A 15,261-nucleotide genomic window follows, 5' to 3' on the forward strand; every position below is an offset into this window, starting at 1 on the left:
AAGGAAGAGAGCAGACAGAGACAGAGATGTCAGCACAGGCAAAGTACAGCGTGTTCCCTTGGCTGGCGCAGATTAAACGGCACATAAAACATACACTTTACAACATTGTTAGCAGGAAGAAAAGGAAATGTAAAATGTGAAGGAAGCCAGTGTGTTGCCGGTGGCCCTCAGGGTTTAAAGCCCCCCCCCCCAGCCCCCCCCCCCTGTGCAGAGAGACCAGAGCAAATCATTCTGGCTTTGGCCGAGATCTACTTATTGGCATATTCAAATGCCATCAGTTTATTGTGAGAAACAGATCAATAGGCCGGAATAACACTGTCACTGGTGATAATGTCCCTGAGCCTGATGATCTCTGGAAGCTCATTTGGATTCACTGACTCAGGAGCCTTTATGCGATTTCCACGGCAACTGCAATCACTGTTATACTGCGGATGCCATATCCTCGTCACACACATACACACACACACACACACACACACACACACACACAAGCCGACATGGGACTTGTGTTCTTCTTTTCTCTTCTGCTTTCCACACGCACACGCACAGGCACACACACAGGCACACACACACACACACACACACACACACACACACACACACACACACACACACACACAAACACACTCCAGAAATTGCCTTTCCTCACCGATGAACCTCCACGTTTCAACCCCCAGCCCTCTGCCCTTGCCTCGGCTGCTCGTCAGTGACTTTCGGGTCAGCCATGGACATTTCTCATTTATTACCCTAAGCAAAAGTGGCACGGCATTATCGCAGGTTGATTGGGTTAGCGTTAAGCATCAGGAACTGATTGAGTTTGTGCTGAAGTGGGTGAAAGAGAGGGAACATTGCTTATGCAGAGTTAAGGAGGGGTTTGGGGGACGGGGGGGGGGGGGGGGGGGGGCAACCAGTATGGCGGTTCGGGAGCTTTTCCCCACCAAACATGCTGCATGCTAATAAGCCTGCGGTGGGCTCGAGTCTTAAAGGTTCAGACTGCCTAGAAATGTGATGCCATATGTCAGCTACGCTTTGACAGACACACAGGAACAAGCAAATGTATGTACACAGAGCAACTTTTCTCAATCCCAAACCAAATGTCAAATGACAGCTGTTTTTATGACGGCACCATTTTGCCGGAGACACTGCGAGATTGTTGCAGATCTGCTACATACAGAAATGTCATTTGATCTTTCTCTGTTGTCGCAGCAGCCTAATTAGCAACCGCCTTATGTGGCAACATATTTTGTCAGATGGCTCTTCCTCCTACAGCTATTTTCTATTCTGCCCCCCCGAAGAATCATCTACGTGGACATGGTTGTGATGACACACTATAATTCTCCCTGTCATCCCCATCGGGATGCCTGATTTGCTGGAATGTCAATGAGCCCGGTCTCCTTGAAAAACCACTGGCAACTGCAAACAGGACAATGGCCTTGTGGAGCCGTGTGGAATGCAAGTGTGTGCGCGCTCGCATAGTGTACAATGACATGTGTGTGTGTGTGTGTGTTTATACTCTTTTATGACTGTGTGTGTGTGTGTGTGTGTGTGTGTCAAGCCTCTGGCGCATGGACGTTTTTGCGCATTGTGCCTTTGTAGCTGTGTGTGTGGGCGGGTGTTCATTTGTCTGCGGTGGAGGCAACTGCTGGGCATTTGCATTGGCTCAATGGAATCCATCTCAAAGTCAAATATGTTTCTATGCTGGTTATGTTATGTTATGTTATTTATTTATTTTGTTGTAAGATACAACATATACATATGCTGTCGAGTTTCAGCCTGAGGCTAATTGTGGGTGACATGAAATCCGATATGTGCCTTAGGTGATGTAGTGTAAATCTGGGTAAATCCATACAGCGCACTCTTGATAGGATTGTCTACACGTGTCTTGTGTGTATGCAGCAGGCCCTGGTCTGCTCCTCTGTGTGACCTTTTGCCTGCAGCCGGAAACCGTATTCCTGCGGGCTGTGTTTCGCACACCGATCACCATGGAAGAAGGTTGTGTGGAACATGCGGACGTAAGGTCACCTACTCACACCGAGCAAGAGGGACATGTCGAATTGCACACAGAATTTTAAAAATATCCCCCCACCTCCATCTCTCTCTCTCTCTCTCCCTCTCCCTCTCTCTCTCCCTCCCTCTTGTTTCTCTTCTCCTTCGCCCGTCCCCGGCCACAATAACACAACACTCTCCCCCTCCATTAACTGTCTGTTGGATTCAATTACTCTGGCTGGCATTATAGATCTGCTGCCTTTCTTCTCTCGGGCCAAGTGAAGAGGCAGTGTTGTTGGAGGTGCTAAAAATCATAGACGCACGCCCGCGACAAAGACTGCACAAAAAAACAGCAACAGCAACAGCCTGTAATTACATGTAATACACGTTATAATGCTATTTTTTTGGCAACCTGTCTATTCTTTTTGGCAGGTGGGCATTTTCCCACACTGGACAAAAAAAAGGCTTTGTGATTTGAAATAACACCATTTATTTTGTTAATAAACTGAGAAATCAATTCAACCGCAAACAGAGCTGGAAGGAAATGTATTTCGCTGGAGCTTGAAATGAGAACGCGTATTTAGACAGAAGAAAAGTGTGTGTGTCTGTGTGTGTGTATGTGTGTGTGTGTGTACTTATTGCTTGTGTGTAGGTGGGAAGCGGTTGAAAGACGCGGATCCCCTTGTGAGATTGAGGTGTTTAGTGTTTTATTGCGCACAACGTTGGACTTCATAAGCTCCCTCCTTTCACTCCATTTGCAGGGGATTAAAGAAAATAATATACTCATGCATTTGGGGGATTGACCGGTCAATCGGTGGCCGCGCAAATCAATACTGCAATTATGAGAGAACCAGCTCAGCGAAGCGTTGAAAAAAAAATACTATACTTGAGATTTAAACTTTTGCTGAATATTTCTGCTCGCTTAATAGTGTGAGGCCAAGCACTATTTATTGCCATAATGTGCAAAAAAGAAAAGAAAAAAAAGAAAAGGCACAATACATGCACGCAGACAAAAGAAGAGCATTATGATTTAATAAAAGTACCGAGGCCATTTCATTACGAGCGGAAAGAATATCAATATAATTGCATGCTAATCACTTACCCTGGTCGACCGTGGAAACAAAAAAGGGCTACAGTTTACAAATTGCATATTCTGGACTAACTTAGGTGACAGTTGCTGCTTCCCCTGTGATGTGATCATTTTGCCGGTAACATTGGATGAAATGTGCATGAAACCCAAACCTCACAAGATCACAGCGGAAGGAAGCGGAGGAGGCCCTTTGGGTTAATACACGTCGGTCATGCATCGGAAGGGTTTATCTTGGAGAGAGGGTTTGTCGAGATATTTGTAAGAATTGTATTTTGTACAATGTCAGCATTGAACTTGTACACTCTCTTTACAGCTGATTAAGATATATACTGTATATATATAACAGGCAGTTGGTTTTTACAGTTGCTGATGCTTGCACATACTGTATGCCCCCCAATTGGTGAGAGTATTCAGCTAATTCCTAAGACCATACCAGTGTTTTTTTCCCCTTGTTTGAGCTCATTTGCTGTAGGCTACGGTAGGTAATGAAAAGCATTCATTCCTTTTCATTACCTTTTTTTTATTATTGTCATCAAAGCTATACTTTTGTCAGTGCATTATAAATTAAGCTTAAAACAATGGCTGGCTTTGAAAATGTTTTCCTGGGTGGTGAGTTCAAGAGCTGGCGGGGATAATCTGAATTTTGCAATTTGTTCTGGCATTGAACAGTTGACCGCATCTTTTAAAAAAAAACAGTATTCAATTGAAGTTGTACTTTAAAGGCAACATTAATCTAACTCTGACAAAAACAAAGAGATGATTAAAAAAAGCTCTGGTTTGCTTTTGGAAAATCATCAACAGTAGTGTAAAGTATACACCTTAACATTACAAATACACTGGTGCTGGTCCAAAGTTACACATTTAAAATGTGATATTATTTTGTTGTAGACTTGACTACAACTGCTGCTGTATATTAGTGAAAGCAGCCTAACTACTGTAGGTATATGGACGAAGGGAAAGGAAGGGGGAAAGGAAGGGTTGACATGTTACCTGGCTATGACAAACAGCACACAACTGACACCCAAGCAGGCCAGCAGAATATACATCCAGATATCGGGCGAGAGGGGGTTGAGGAAGGAGAAGACCCCGGGGTTGGTGCCGTTGGGTTTGCGGTACAGGATACTTATCCCCAGTGTCATATAGGGCTTGGAGAAGTCAATGACTTTCTCTCTGACGTAGGTGATGGCCAGAGGAGCCACTGCCAGGTCCGCTTTCTGCAATGAGAAAATAAGGGGTGAAGTGTGTGTGGTTGTGTGTGTGTGTGTGTGTGTGCGGGGTGGGTAGGTGTTTTAGTACACCAATAAAAGACAACCAATCGAATTAACATCTGATTCCTGTCGACAGCCGGTCAGGTCGATAGGTACAGAAGGGGAAGGAAGAGCAGTGTGACAGAGGAGAGAAAATAGCTGGGGTCATTAGTTCAGCTAGATTAGCGGGTATATACGGTTGGAGGCTAGGAGTTTTTTCTGGAAATTACAGGTTATACAATATGTCTGATCTTAATCCCTCAGGCGGTGTACCTAAATCAGCAATTGTGGAATTACATTAATCTGTGACAAATGAACCCGGTGCCCCCCCCCCCACCCTTAAACATGAGGTTAGTCATCTTTGGTGCTTGAGTGTTCTTTGCTTATTTTTGTAACACCGTCAAATGAGGTATTCATAAAAACACTATCATTTTTACAGTATATTTTTTCAATACATTTTCCGCTTCTGATTTTTCTTAGTCTATAGGTGGCGCTCTACTCATTCTCTGCAGGTACACTAACCATTTAAAGCGGATGAAAGGAAAACACACATGGTAAAGGTTTTTAAATCTGCATCTTATCAAGTCTATATTTTAGACCTAAAGTGGGACCTTATTATAACAAAGTGAGCCCTAACAATGTACAACCTCAGAAATGAAGTGATAAAGAGAACTTTTTCCACTGTTATTCTATGAAAAATGGAAGAGTGTTGAGAGAGATGGATCTATATTTAGATCTTATTGTTCGGAATCAACCGGCAATGCCAAGTAGCAAATGATTTAAAGCAAGCAATCAGCAAGCAATCAGCCCTGTTGTTGGTTAGTAAAAGTAGACTGAAATTTTTTTGTTATTATTGTGCATATAGAGATTCAAGGTATTATCACCTTTTTTGATTTGTTTTTTTATTCTGCGATGCTGCTATGTACCATGCATTGCCATCCCCCAATAGGCTGGCTGACTTACATGGTCTATGAGCTCTCGCACCATGCCGTTCCATTGGCCCGTGCTCTCCTCCAGCGCGCCGTACTTCCCGTCCTCCACTAGTCGCACGTCATAGTGGAAGCCCAGGATGCCAGAGAGCTCTCTCAGCAGGTCGATACAGAAGCCCTCAAAGCGGTCGTTCCCATACAGGGGCTTGTCCGACTTCTTAAACATCACATAGGGCTCCTCCTATATACAGGGACAATACATTGTGTGTTTTGTACATTCTACATCAAGCCGTTTCTATTCTGTGTGTATTTGCTGACCTTGTGTGTGTGTGTGTGTGTGCGTGCGTGTGTTTGCGTGTTGCTTTTCATTCGGCTGCGTCTACCAGTATAGTGGATACACGCAGGGACTTGTTAGCCAGAGAGTCTGTGATGTTGGATGTCTTGCTTTTGTGACTCTCTGTCATATTCAAACCGCTGGGAGGATCCCATGTTCCAATCTGTGGAAACAAATTCATTGTCAAGTTTCATATCACCTTGTCTTGACTACGGGTTATAAACGCTTGAAAGCATCCGGGGGCCCCACACTTTCTATTTTTTTTTCTTGAAGAGTCACACCTTTTCTAGGCCGTCCTCTTTAAGACTGATGACATCCAGGTCGAAATCTGTCCTCAGTCCATTGCTTTTGTTGAAGAGAACACGTCCTGTCAAACCGTCCCAGTGAGCCTGCAGGCAGAGAGAACGCATACAGCACACAGTAAACTAAAAGATCCCCAGCTCTCAGCACATGTCTATCCATTAAGCTTAAAGCCTCTGGAAACCTGGTCTAAAATAGTAAAATAGAAATTAATATATGATTTAAAAGTTGGGCGTCTCAATAAGCTTTGGCAAAAATGTTATTGAAAATAAATGTTCATATATGTTATAGAACTTAGTTGAAAATCTGTATTTTTTTTTCTGGTCCAGACCATTTGACAGGATTGTGTGGGCGTTCCCATATCGAACTGTCTCCGTGGCAACAGTCATTTAAAAAAAGAAAAAACCTGATGGGGCAGAGAACTGCCTTGATTGGTTAAAAATTTTAATTGTGCTATAAGAACCAGCGGATAGCCCACCTCATCTAAACCGGATTTCTGTAAGGTTTATCAAACTTAAATGACAATATCTTTAATTGGGATTCATAAATATGGCTAATATTTAAGTATTTTCAGAGTCTTACTATCAGGCAACCAACTGCCCAGATGACACAGTTATAAAGGACTTTGTGGATTTGGGTTTACAGTAGCTTTAATGGTATCATCTTTCTCAACGATATCAATACAGCTGCTAACTTGAAAACTTTTTCCCATCCCAATTATGAATTCAGCCTGGCTCGCCCCTCAACTGTCTGTCTCAACAACATAACAAGAAACATTAAAGCGGAGGGAACAGAAGCCGGTTTGACAGGTAAGAGTTCATTATGCATGTGGTTCATTGTGCTTGAAGTTTCACTTCAAAGCCGGTGGAGGAACAGACGGGCACGGAGAGCGATAGCAGACACAGGAGGGGGAGGAAGCGCTCGCTCGCTTCCACAATGGCTCATTCTGAAAATTACCTGCAATGATAGCATCCGCAGAATGAAAAGACCTTTGTAGAACAAAGCAAATGGCTGACCCCGACTACAGTTAAGAAGACACACAGTGGCTTTGATATCAACACGGGCGGAGATATGCACAGGAGAAAAGTAGGAGAAAGGCAATCAGACATCACAAGAAAAACATGTAGTCACTGTGAATAATGCAATGGATATTTAGATTACCTTATCAAGAAGATCCATGAGAGTGTAATGATTAATGGTATAGTCAGCCATTCTGGAGATATGCTTGATATCACATCACTTTCTGTCAAAATCATTGAATATCACCTCATAATCTGCTACCTGTCCGTACTGTGTGTGCGATGAAAAGAAAACTCAATATTACAGCATAGGCTCTGTAAACTTGTAAGGGGCTCACCTCAGATAGCAACATGCCTGTTTACAAAGCCTAGGCTGAGTATTCTCTAAAAACAAATTCCAGCACACACATGGCACAGATAGGTAGTGGATTGTAAGGAGATATTCACTGATTTTAACAATAAGGGTCAACACATTATACAGCTCAGCTCAAGATTCCCCTTTCCATGATTTGCACGCAGGCGGAAATATACACTGACTGCGGTGATCCTATTTGACAAGTCCTCGATGACCAACCTGCGTGCAGAGCATGAAAAATTACTTTGTAGGCCACACACAGTATACAGTATATATCTGCAGCTATGGCTATAGCCCATATAGAAGGGAGACATTGATTCAATGTTGAAATTCCATCAGTTTCATCAAAATGGTCAGGGTTTAAATTTCAATAAAAGGTTTGGACAACGAGCATTCTCCAGAATCACTGACTCCAGCTTTAATCCATAGGTTTGTTAAGGATTTCTTTTGTGGATGGAGTTGGAAAAAAAATAGACAAATGAAAATTTCAGGTAACATGGACAACAATACAGCTGACTGTAGTAATAACAGTAGTCACGTGGGTCAATTACGACAGTTAACAGTCCATCACAAAATATCTGTGCTAGGCGCTTTGTTCTCACGTGGTTTATCATCGTGATCACGAGGGACAGACTGATGCGAAAATGTGCCACTTATTTCCCAGAAAAAAACGCCACAGTGATTTACGAAGTGAATGCCTGCACAAAGGTGCGATTTGTACTGATCGATAGAACATGCCCCGAGCTACGGTGTAAGGCAGATAACTATAGGGCCAGGGGGTCAAGATGGGAGGGACTGGCTTGCCCCATTGATATCCCTGATGGCCTTGTTGTGTAGCCCATACCTCTTTGATGAGGCTGATGAATCGGCCTCCGAAGCGCCAGGGCTTGTGGCGATTGCACTGCAGGGAGCTGACGGTGATCTGCTGAGACTGCTGCACCGCCACCGCCACCACATGCACCGCGTCGTACATCAGAGCCGCGTCCGTCTGCGGAAGAAAAAAAAAAACAGAAGACAAGGTAATATAACGTTAGGGGCACTTTTATAACACCTGCCAATACATCTGTCCACATGACCTTTTATCGGCCCATTTGTTCCCCCTTGCTGCAGAGTAGACTATACTGTATGTGTGTGGAGTCTCGGGTGACTTGCTCTGCACTCTTTAGTCGGGGACAAGAGAACATAAATTAGGAGTAATGCCAGCAGTAAATGCCCCGCGCGGAAGGCACAGTGTCTCAGCCTGTTAGTAAAAAAAATAAAAATAAAAAAATAAAAAATGTACCACTACTACTGTCGGAGGCGATGAGAAAGCTCCGTCAGGGAGAAGTCTCACCGGTGGAAGGCCGACCTGTCAGTGTGTGAAGACAAATGGGTCCTGATGGGTGTGCCTGCTTTGCTAGAGAGAGGGATACGCAAAGCAGGCGCCATAGTGCAACACGGAGCGACACTTTAACTGGCAAGACGTGGTAGTGTAAGTGTTACATGCTAATAAGTACACGGTCAAAAAAGCACAGCTGGGATCCATTGTGAGATGCATTGGAAAAAAGCGCTGATAATAGCCAATGTGTAGCCTATAGGGCCTGTACGACGCCAGTACTAAGTCATCAAAAGGAAACTAAATGCTCCAGCCTGAAAATGTCCTTGCACTGACAAAAGCTGAGATTTATCTGTGCCGCTCTGCCTGCCACATGAATTCCCCCTTTCGTGCCGTCTGTCCTCACAGTTTGAGACACACTCCACACATTTACCCGGGTCAACACATTATACAGCTCAGCCCCAGATTCCTCTTTCCATGATTTGCACGCAGGCGAAAAATATACACTGACTGCGGTGATCCTATTTGACAAGTCCTCGATGACGGAACCTGCGAGCGGAGCATGAAAAATGACTTTGTAGGCCACACACAGTATATATATCTGCAGCTATGTCTATAGGTTCTCTCTGCGTGGATGTGCCCGCCTGTCAGAGAGAATGAGAATGGGGGGAGGAGGTGGGGGGGGGGGGGGGGGGGGGGGCGCTCTCTCTAGGGGCACAGCAGGAGACCAATGAGCTGGCTGTTGGGCTCATGTCAGCCAGCCTCCTATCTATGTTGTCTGTATAGGCGCAATAGGAGCATCCGTGCCTGGCCATGAGGGGAAAAGGATGAAATAAAATACATATCAGCTGCTTGCTGCACAATTTATCCAACCCATATTCATGGTGGCAGGTCAATTACAGAAATAAATCTTACTTCCCAAAAAAAGCAAGAAAAGAGAAATATTCAAGATAAAGAGGAAGGCGAGGGAGTTAATGTGTGGATGTGGTTGGCGGTTGGCAGATAGTTCATTTTATAGCCTGTCCACCAGCTCTCCTCTGCTTTTGGAGTTGGTGACTGCTGATGTCAAAGGCAGTAGCAGATCAGAGAGAGGGGCACCCATCTCGGCTCTCTTTCATCCCTAATGCTTCTCTGAGAAAAGGACCAGCTATAGTGCCATATCTGCTCCGCCAGCGCAGGCGCTCTGTGTGCGTGTGCGTGTGCGTGTGCGTGTGTGTGTGTGTGTGTGTGTGTGTGTGTGTGTGTGTGTGTGTGTGTGTGTGTGTGTGTGTGTGTGTGTGTGTGTGTGTGTGCGTGGGCTAGGGGTTTGTTGTGGTGTTCAAGGCAAATGCTAATTAGGAAAAGAGTCATATCTATTACTTTTGAATGGTGGGGAAGGATCCTACACACATTTTCTCCATCTAAAGTGAACTTTATACAAAGACATGCAACTGGATTAAATGTTGCCCTTTTTGTATTTATTAATAATTTTTTTTTTACAGATGTATTTTTTTAAACAGCTCAATACGATTTGAGAAAAGTTATAATAATCAAATTGGGTCTCTGTCCACTGCATTCTGCAAAAGCGCATGATGCCCTTTGAACTCATTTTACTCGACGAATTCATTCTGGATAACGATTTTTAACTTTGTTAGTGAGCCGCGGTGGAGTTTCGAATCCGAAATGCCTTCTATACTAGACTGTTTTTTTTCACTCTGATTTTGTTTTACACCTTTTCACTTTCCTCCAACAACCTTGACTTTTACCTTCCAAAGTCAATCGATATCACATTTCTATTCTTCCATCCACGGGCTCTTTATTCATGTGGGTCAAACTTCAGCACGCACGGCATTTTTCCAATAAAACATTATACCTCCACAAATATATATTCTGTGGAAAAAACGCCCCCCCCCCCCCCCCCCCCCCCCCCCCCGGGGGAGATAAACAAAACAAAACTGATAATAGGTTCACTAAAAAACAGCTGCGGTTTGAAAATTGTGCTTGGAAGTTTATTTTTACTTTACTTTTCATGTTTAATTATAAACGACTACAAAATCCAGCTGAGATATATCCACACCGGCTTGATGTGCGACTGAAGGCTGATATTTAGAGGAACTTTGTAAACGAGACTACTTTATGATGATTTATGTGTGCAGTATCATGTGTTATAAGACTTGGAAGAAGCCTTATAACAAGCTAAAAGTAAAATTGTATAGAGTGACAATATATACAGTACATGCTCATGGTCAAAATCCATGAATATCTCCTCATGATCCGCTACCTGTCCGTACTCTGTGCTGAAAAAAAACCCCCAGTGTTAATACACAGCCTAGGCTCTGTAAACAGGCATGTTGCTTGCTACGATGGAGCACCTTTGTTTTCATATACCCTTTGTTTAGATACAGGTTTACAGAGCCTATGGTGTTATGTATTAACACCAGATATTTTTTCAGTGAGTAGATATTCACTGATTTTGACATAAAAGACAAACAAGCATTCTCCAGAATTGCTGACTCCACCTTTAAAGTCAGCGATTTGTTCATTGTAGCACAAAGATCAATTTGGCGACAAGATATCTCAGTTAACAGGGCTTTGTTTTACAGTTTACACACAGTTATGTACGCTGCTGTGTTTGCACTCTGAGGCCAAGCTACTCCACTGAATCCCTCTCCCCCCCCATCAGCCGCTTAGTTTGAATGATTTATGTCATTCTATTAGCTTTTCGTCCGACTTAACAACCGTTCCTGAAAATATTTCCCCCTTCCTTTGGCATTTGATCGGCGAGATTTATCAAATATTGTCTTGGCCTCCCAATGATTTATGTGGCAGAGATTTTTTTTCTCCCTGCTTGCCTTTGGAGCGGAACTGTTCCCTGAAAAATCCCTTTTGTAATGGAAACAGAAAAAAGGGGGCTTGGCATCAGGTGGAATGGAGGGGGGGGGGGAGGGGCGTGAGGTAAAATGATGGCTCACAGCTCTGGACAGATTGTGTTCAATTTTAAAGCAATCCAAGAGCGATCTTGATATTTATTTTGGAGCCAAGCACGGGTCCGTTGGGTTGTTTTAAGTGCTTTAAGTGAAACCAATCTCCAAGCCCTGGGACACTCGGATGGAGAAGGGAGAGGGGTTTCAGCCAAGATGCCCAGAACCTTTGTTCCCTTGTGTTCCTCAACTCTCTCTCCCAATCACTCTCTCTCTCTCTCTTCCAATCTCTCTCTCTCAAACACCCACATAAAAACAATAAAAGTACCAGTCCAGATACTCTTTATTTTTTCACCCTTGATTCGAATGACTGCACTTTGTCCACATTTTATACCTTCCTCTCCAGCCCCTTGATGTCTTAGTTCATCTTTGTATGTTCCTTCTCACATGTAAACGGTACGTGAGGGACACACAATTACGAAACACACATGCAGGAACCAATTAGGAAGATGTGTGTGTGTGTATGCCACGCAACAAAAAAATAGGAAGGCAATCAGACACAGTGACAAAGCCCCAGCCTCCCATGGGCATGCCTCATTTGTCATAGTTGCATGCAGTTTCCTCATTTAGGTGAACTGCAAATTCTACTGAGCTACACCTGCTGTGCCTATGTATGGCTATGTGTGTGTCTCTGTTCAATATTCTGTTTTACTGCATCAGTATGCACTCCAGCTCTCCACCAGTGCACAATTCCACAATTCCTGCGATAATGTTGCACCCCTAAAGAAAAGGCATATACAGTATCTCTGTCTATTTTCACCTTTTCCAGATAAGACATCCACTTCCAAGAATTCCTCTCAACACACACACACAAACACATATAACTACCGGGCTGGTGATGGATGTGTACTGCGGCTGCTTGTGAACAGTGGAACTCCACTGTTTATACATATCATATACATCTGATTAGCCCTAATGAGATTAGCGCTGACCTGTTATTCACCATGCATCACTGGGCTGCAGCTGCCAGGCACAGAGCAACAACACACACCCACACACGCACGCACGCAGGCACGCACGCACGCACGCACGCACGCACGCACGCACGCACGCACGCACGCACACACACACCCACCCACCCACCCACCCACCCACCCACACACACACACACACACACACACACACACACACACACACACACACACACACACACACAGATATGCGCACACACAAACAGGGACGCACACACACACACACACACACACACACACACACACACACACACATCCCGACAGCATTGCCATCAGCATCGGAGTCACAGTGTCAGCGGGGGAGAGAGAAGCTCATTGTTTTCTTCAAACTGAAGTCACTCTGCCCTCAGATCACAGACAGACCCATGGGGTTTGATGATTTGATAGAAGAAGGGGGTAATTATTCATTTCATTCCATACTTTATACGTGTTTGTGCTGCTTCACTACACAGCCACTTCTAGGTTTTGAGTAAACATTTCTGCTGTCAGATGAACTCCTGCCTTTTCGAAAACTTAAGGATTTCTTTTTTGCAATTAATTTTGCACAAGTCAAGTAGAGTTCTCTGTACACAATATAAAATGATTAATAATTTCTACTTTAATAAAAATCCCCAACCTCACTATAGCCCACCAACTGAGTATTCATCTGCCAAGAAGATATTCTAATGAGGATCAGCACGGACATCAGTGGGACATGGCTGTCCATTATTACAGTTTTTTACGATTGCTAACCCACAGTGGGCACAACTGTGGCTCAATGTGCAAAACTCTAACTACAGTCTGCACTACCAACAGTCATTGGAGCTGAACAGTTCACTTCACCTGCAAAACAGGTTCAGTGCAGCAAACACTATGAACCAGCCTCATTGAGATAACACACACTGTCACTCAGAACCTGCTCAGAGTACAAACTCTAGCATCAAACCCCAATACACAAATTACAAACTTTTAATCTTTACAGTTTGAATTATTTGAATTATTTAACACAAATTACATAATATTTTCTTTGATGAAAGAGTGATTTTCTTTCACATGAATTTTTTTATTTTATAACATACCAGTTTTTTTAGGAAAACAAAAAGAAATAAAAATCAGAAGTTTGCTTCAATAGATACACATTTTGTATATTTTATTGAAAACATTTCCAAATGTAGTATTTATCTGTGTAAATATTCTATAATTGTAATACAGAAATAAATTCCTGTAATGTTGTCATTTACTGTAAGGATGCAAGCTGTTTGTTTGCTGGAAAATTCGTATTACAGATGCAACTTTAGATTTTTGCAGATTGGGTTGCAGTCTCAAACCTGCCTCTCTCAATGCGAGACCATGATTCACAACAGGGTCTATCAGTGTTGCCCTTACTGTATTTCATCAGACATTACAGCTCTGTCTTCCTCCACACATCCACACTCTCACTGCCACTCTTCTCCCTCCATTTTTTTTAGCTTTCCCTTTATACTGTATGTTCACTAACAAGTCTAAAACAAGACATCTTAGTGTTTCAGTTGAAATTGCAATCCGCAGTGTTTGAAAGGCATTCATTCTGTTTTGAAAGTGTGGTTTACAGTTGTGGCAGCAGTGTGTTAGCATTTGAAAAAAGTGCTGGAAATTCACTGTGTTGTGCAGGCTGTGGTTAAGCCATGAGATAGGTGTGTAGAGTTTTGAAAATTGTGTTTAAGCAATGAAAAACGAGCTAGAGTTTGGTCCGAATGAACCGCTGCTCTGCATACTGTTGTTAGAGTTGTGCACTTGTTGTTCCAGTTGTGCCCACTGTGGTTTAGCAATCGAAAAAAACTGTAATGCTGAATTTTAGCTTTAGCAAAGAAATCCCAACACAGCTAGCTGGTGAGCTAACCGCAAATACAAAAGACTACTGGGATTGGACTCCTTAACACTTCCAGTTATAGCAATTACTATGAGAATTTTGAGAAATATACTGATTCACTTTCTTGTAGAGAGACAGCTGAGTAGATTGATATGTGACTCTCATATTCGTCCATTTAGATCTTGAGGGAGCCAGTAGCCAGTTAGCCTAGCTTAGCATGATGACCAAAAAGAAAAAAATGCTAGCCTGGCTTTTTCTGGATTTCTGTAAACTTTTACTTATGGTACAAAAAATTCAAAGACAACAGAGGAAAAACACTGAATGGTGACATGTGATTCATGGAGTATATAATGACTGTTTCTGGCCTGCTGGCGGGGAAGGGAGACCAGGCGGTGTCAGATCATTTTGGTGGGAAAAAGCCCCTCGGGGCTGACTGCAGCTATAGTGTAGTAGTGCCATCTTTCTCCCTGTCTATAACTTATTTTTTACTCTGTCTCCCTTTCTCCCTTGTCTTTTTGACCGCCTATGCTCTGCCACAGTTTCACCCCCCTTCAGCTCTATGTCTTCCTCACTTTTTCATACCCTTTGTCTGTCTTTCAGTTCCTCCCCCAGCCTTGTTCACAACAGTATTTCAGACCGAGCTATGCCGTGCGTGAGTGTCGCTCAGAGTGTGGGTATATTGGGGGCTCTGCCAGTGTCGTCGCTTGTCATTTTTCCCCTCTCTTTCCTTTGTGCGTCGGAGGCTTAATCCCTTTCTCACATTGCATTTCCACATGCTGAGGCAACAGAGCAGCCAGCAGAATAATTTTTATTTTTTTGTGACAGGGGAGTAAGACTGGCTTCTTCCGAAAGAAGAAGGACCCCTGTGTAAAAGATACATTGATGGAGCTGGATTGATATGGAGAGCACATTCATGGTTTTATTGTA

The 15,261-nt window shown here is 43.4% G+C and overlaps 1 protein-coding gene across 2 annotated transcripts in view; it reads right to left on the reverse strand.

Moving 5' to 3' along the window:
- LOC307265813 (glutamate receptor ionotropic, kainate 2-like) overlaps positions 1-15,261 on the reverse strand; it is a gene marked incomplete at both ends in the record, with an annotated part of 67,190 nt that overhangs the window by 12,219 nt on the left and 39,710 nt on the right. For both annotated transcript variants that reach the window (XM_080047623.1, XM_080047622.1), the window contains 5 exons: positions 4,067-4,290; positions 5,287-5,493; positions 5,636-5,749; positions 5,868-5,975; positions 8,105-8,248. In XM_080047623.1, the coding sequence (XP_079903749.1) occupies positions 4,067-4,290; positions 5,287-5,493; positions 5,636-5,749; positions 5,868-5,975; positions 8,105-8,248 (797 nt within the window). The remainder of the gene's footprint in view (positions 1-4,066; positions 4,291-5,286; positions 5,494-5,635; positions 5,750-5,867; positions 5,976-8,104; positions 8,249-15,261) is intronic.

This window comes from Ammodytes marinus (genome assembly GCF_949987685.1).
Source record: "Ammodytes marinus genome assembly, chromosome: 19".
NCBI lineage: Eukaryota > Metazoa > Chordata > Actinopteri > Uranoscopiformes > Ammodytidae > Ammodytes > Ammodytes marinus.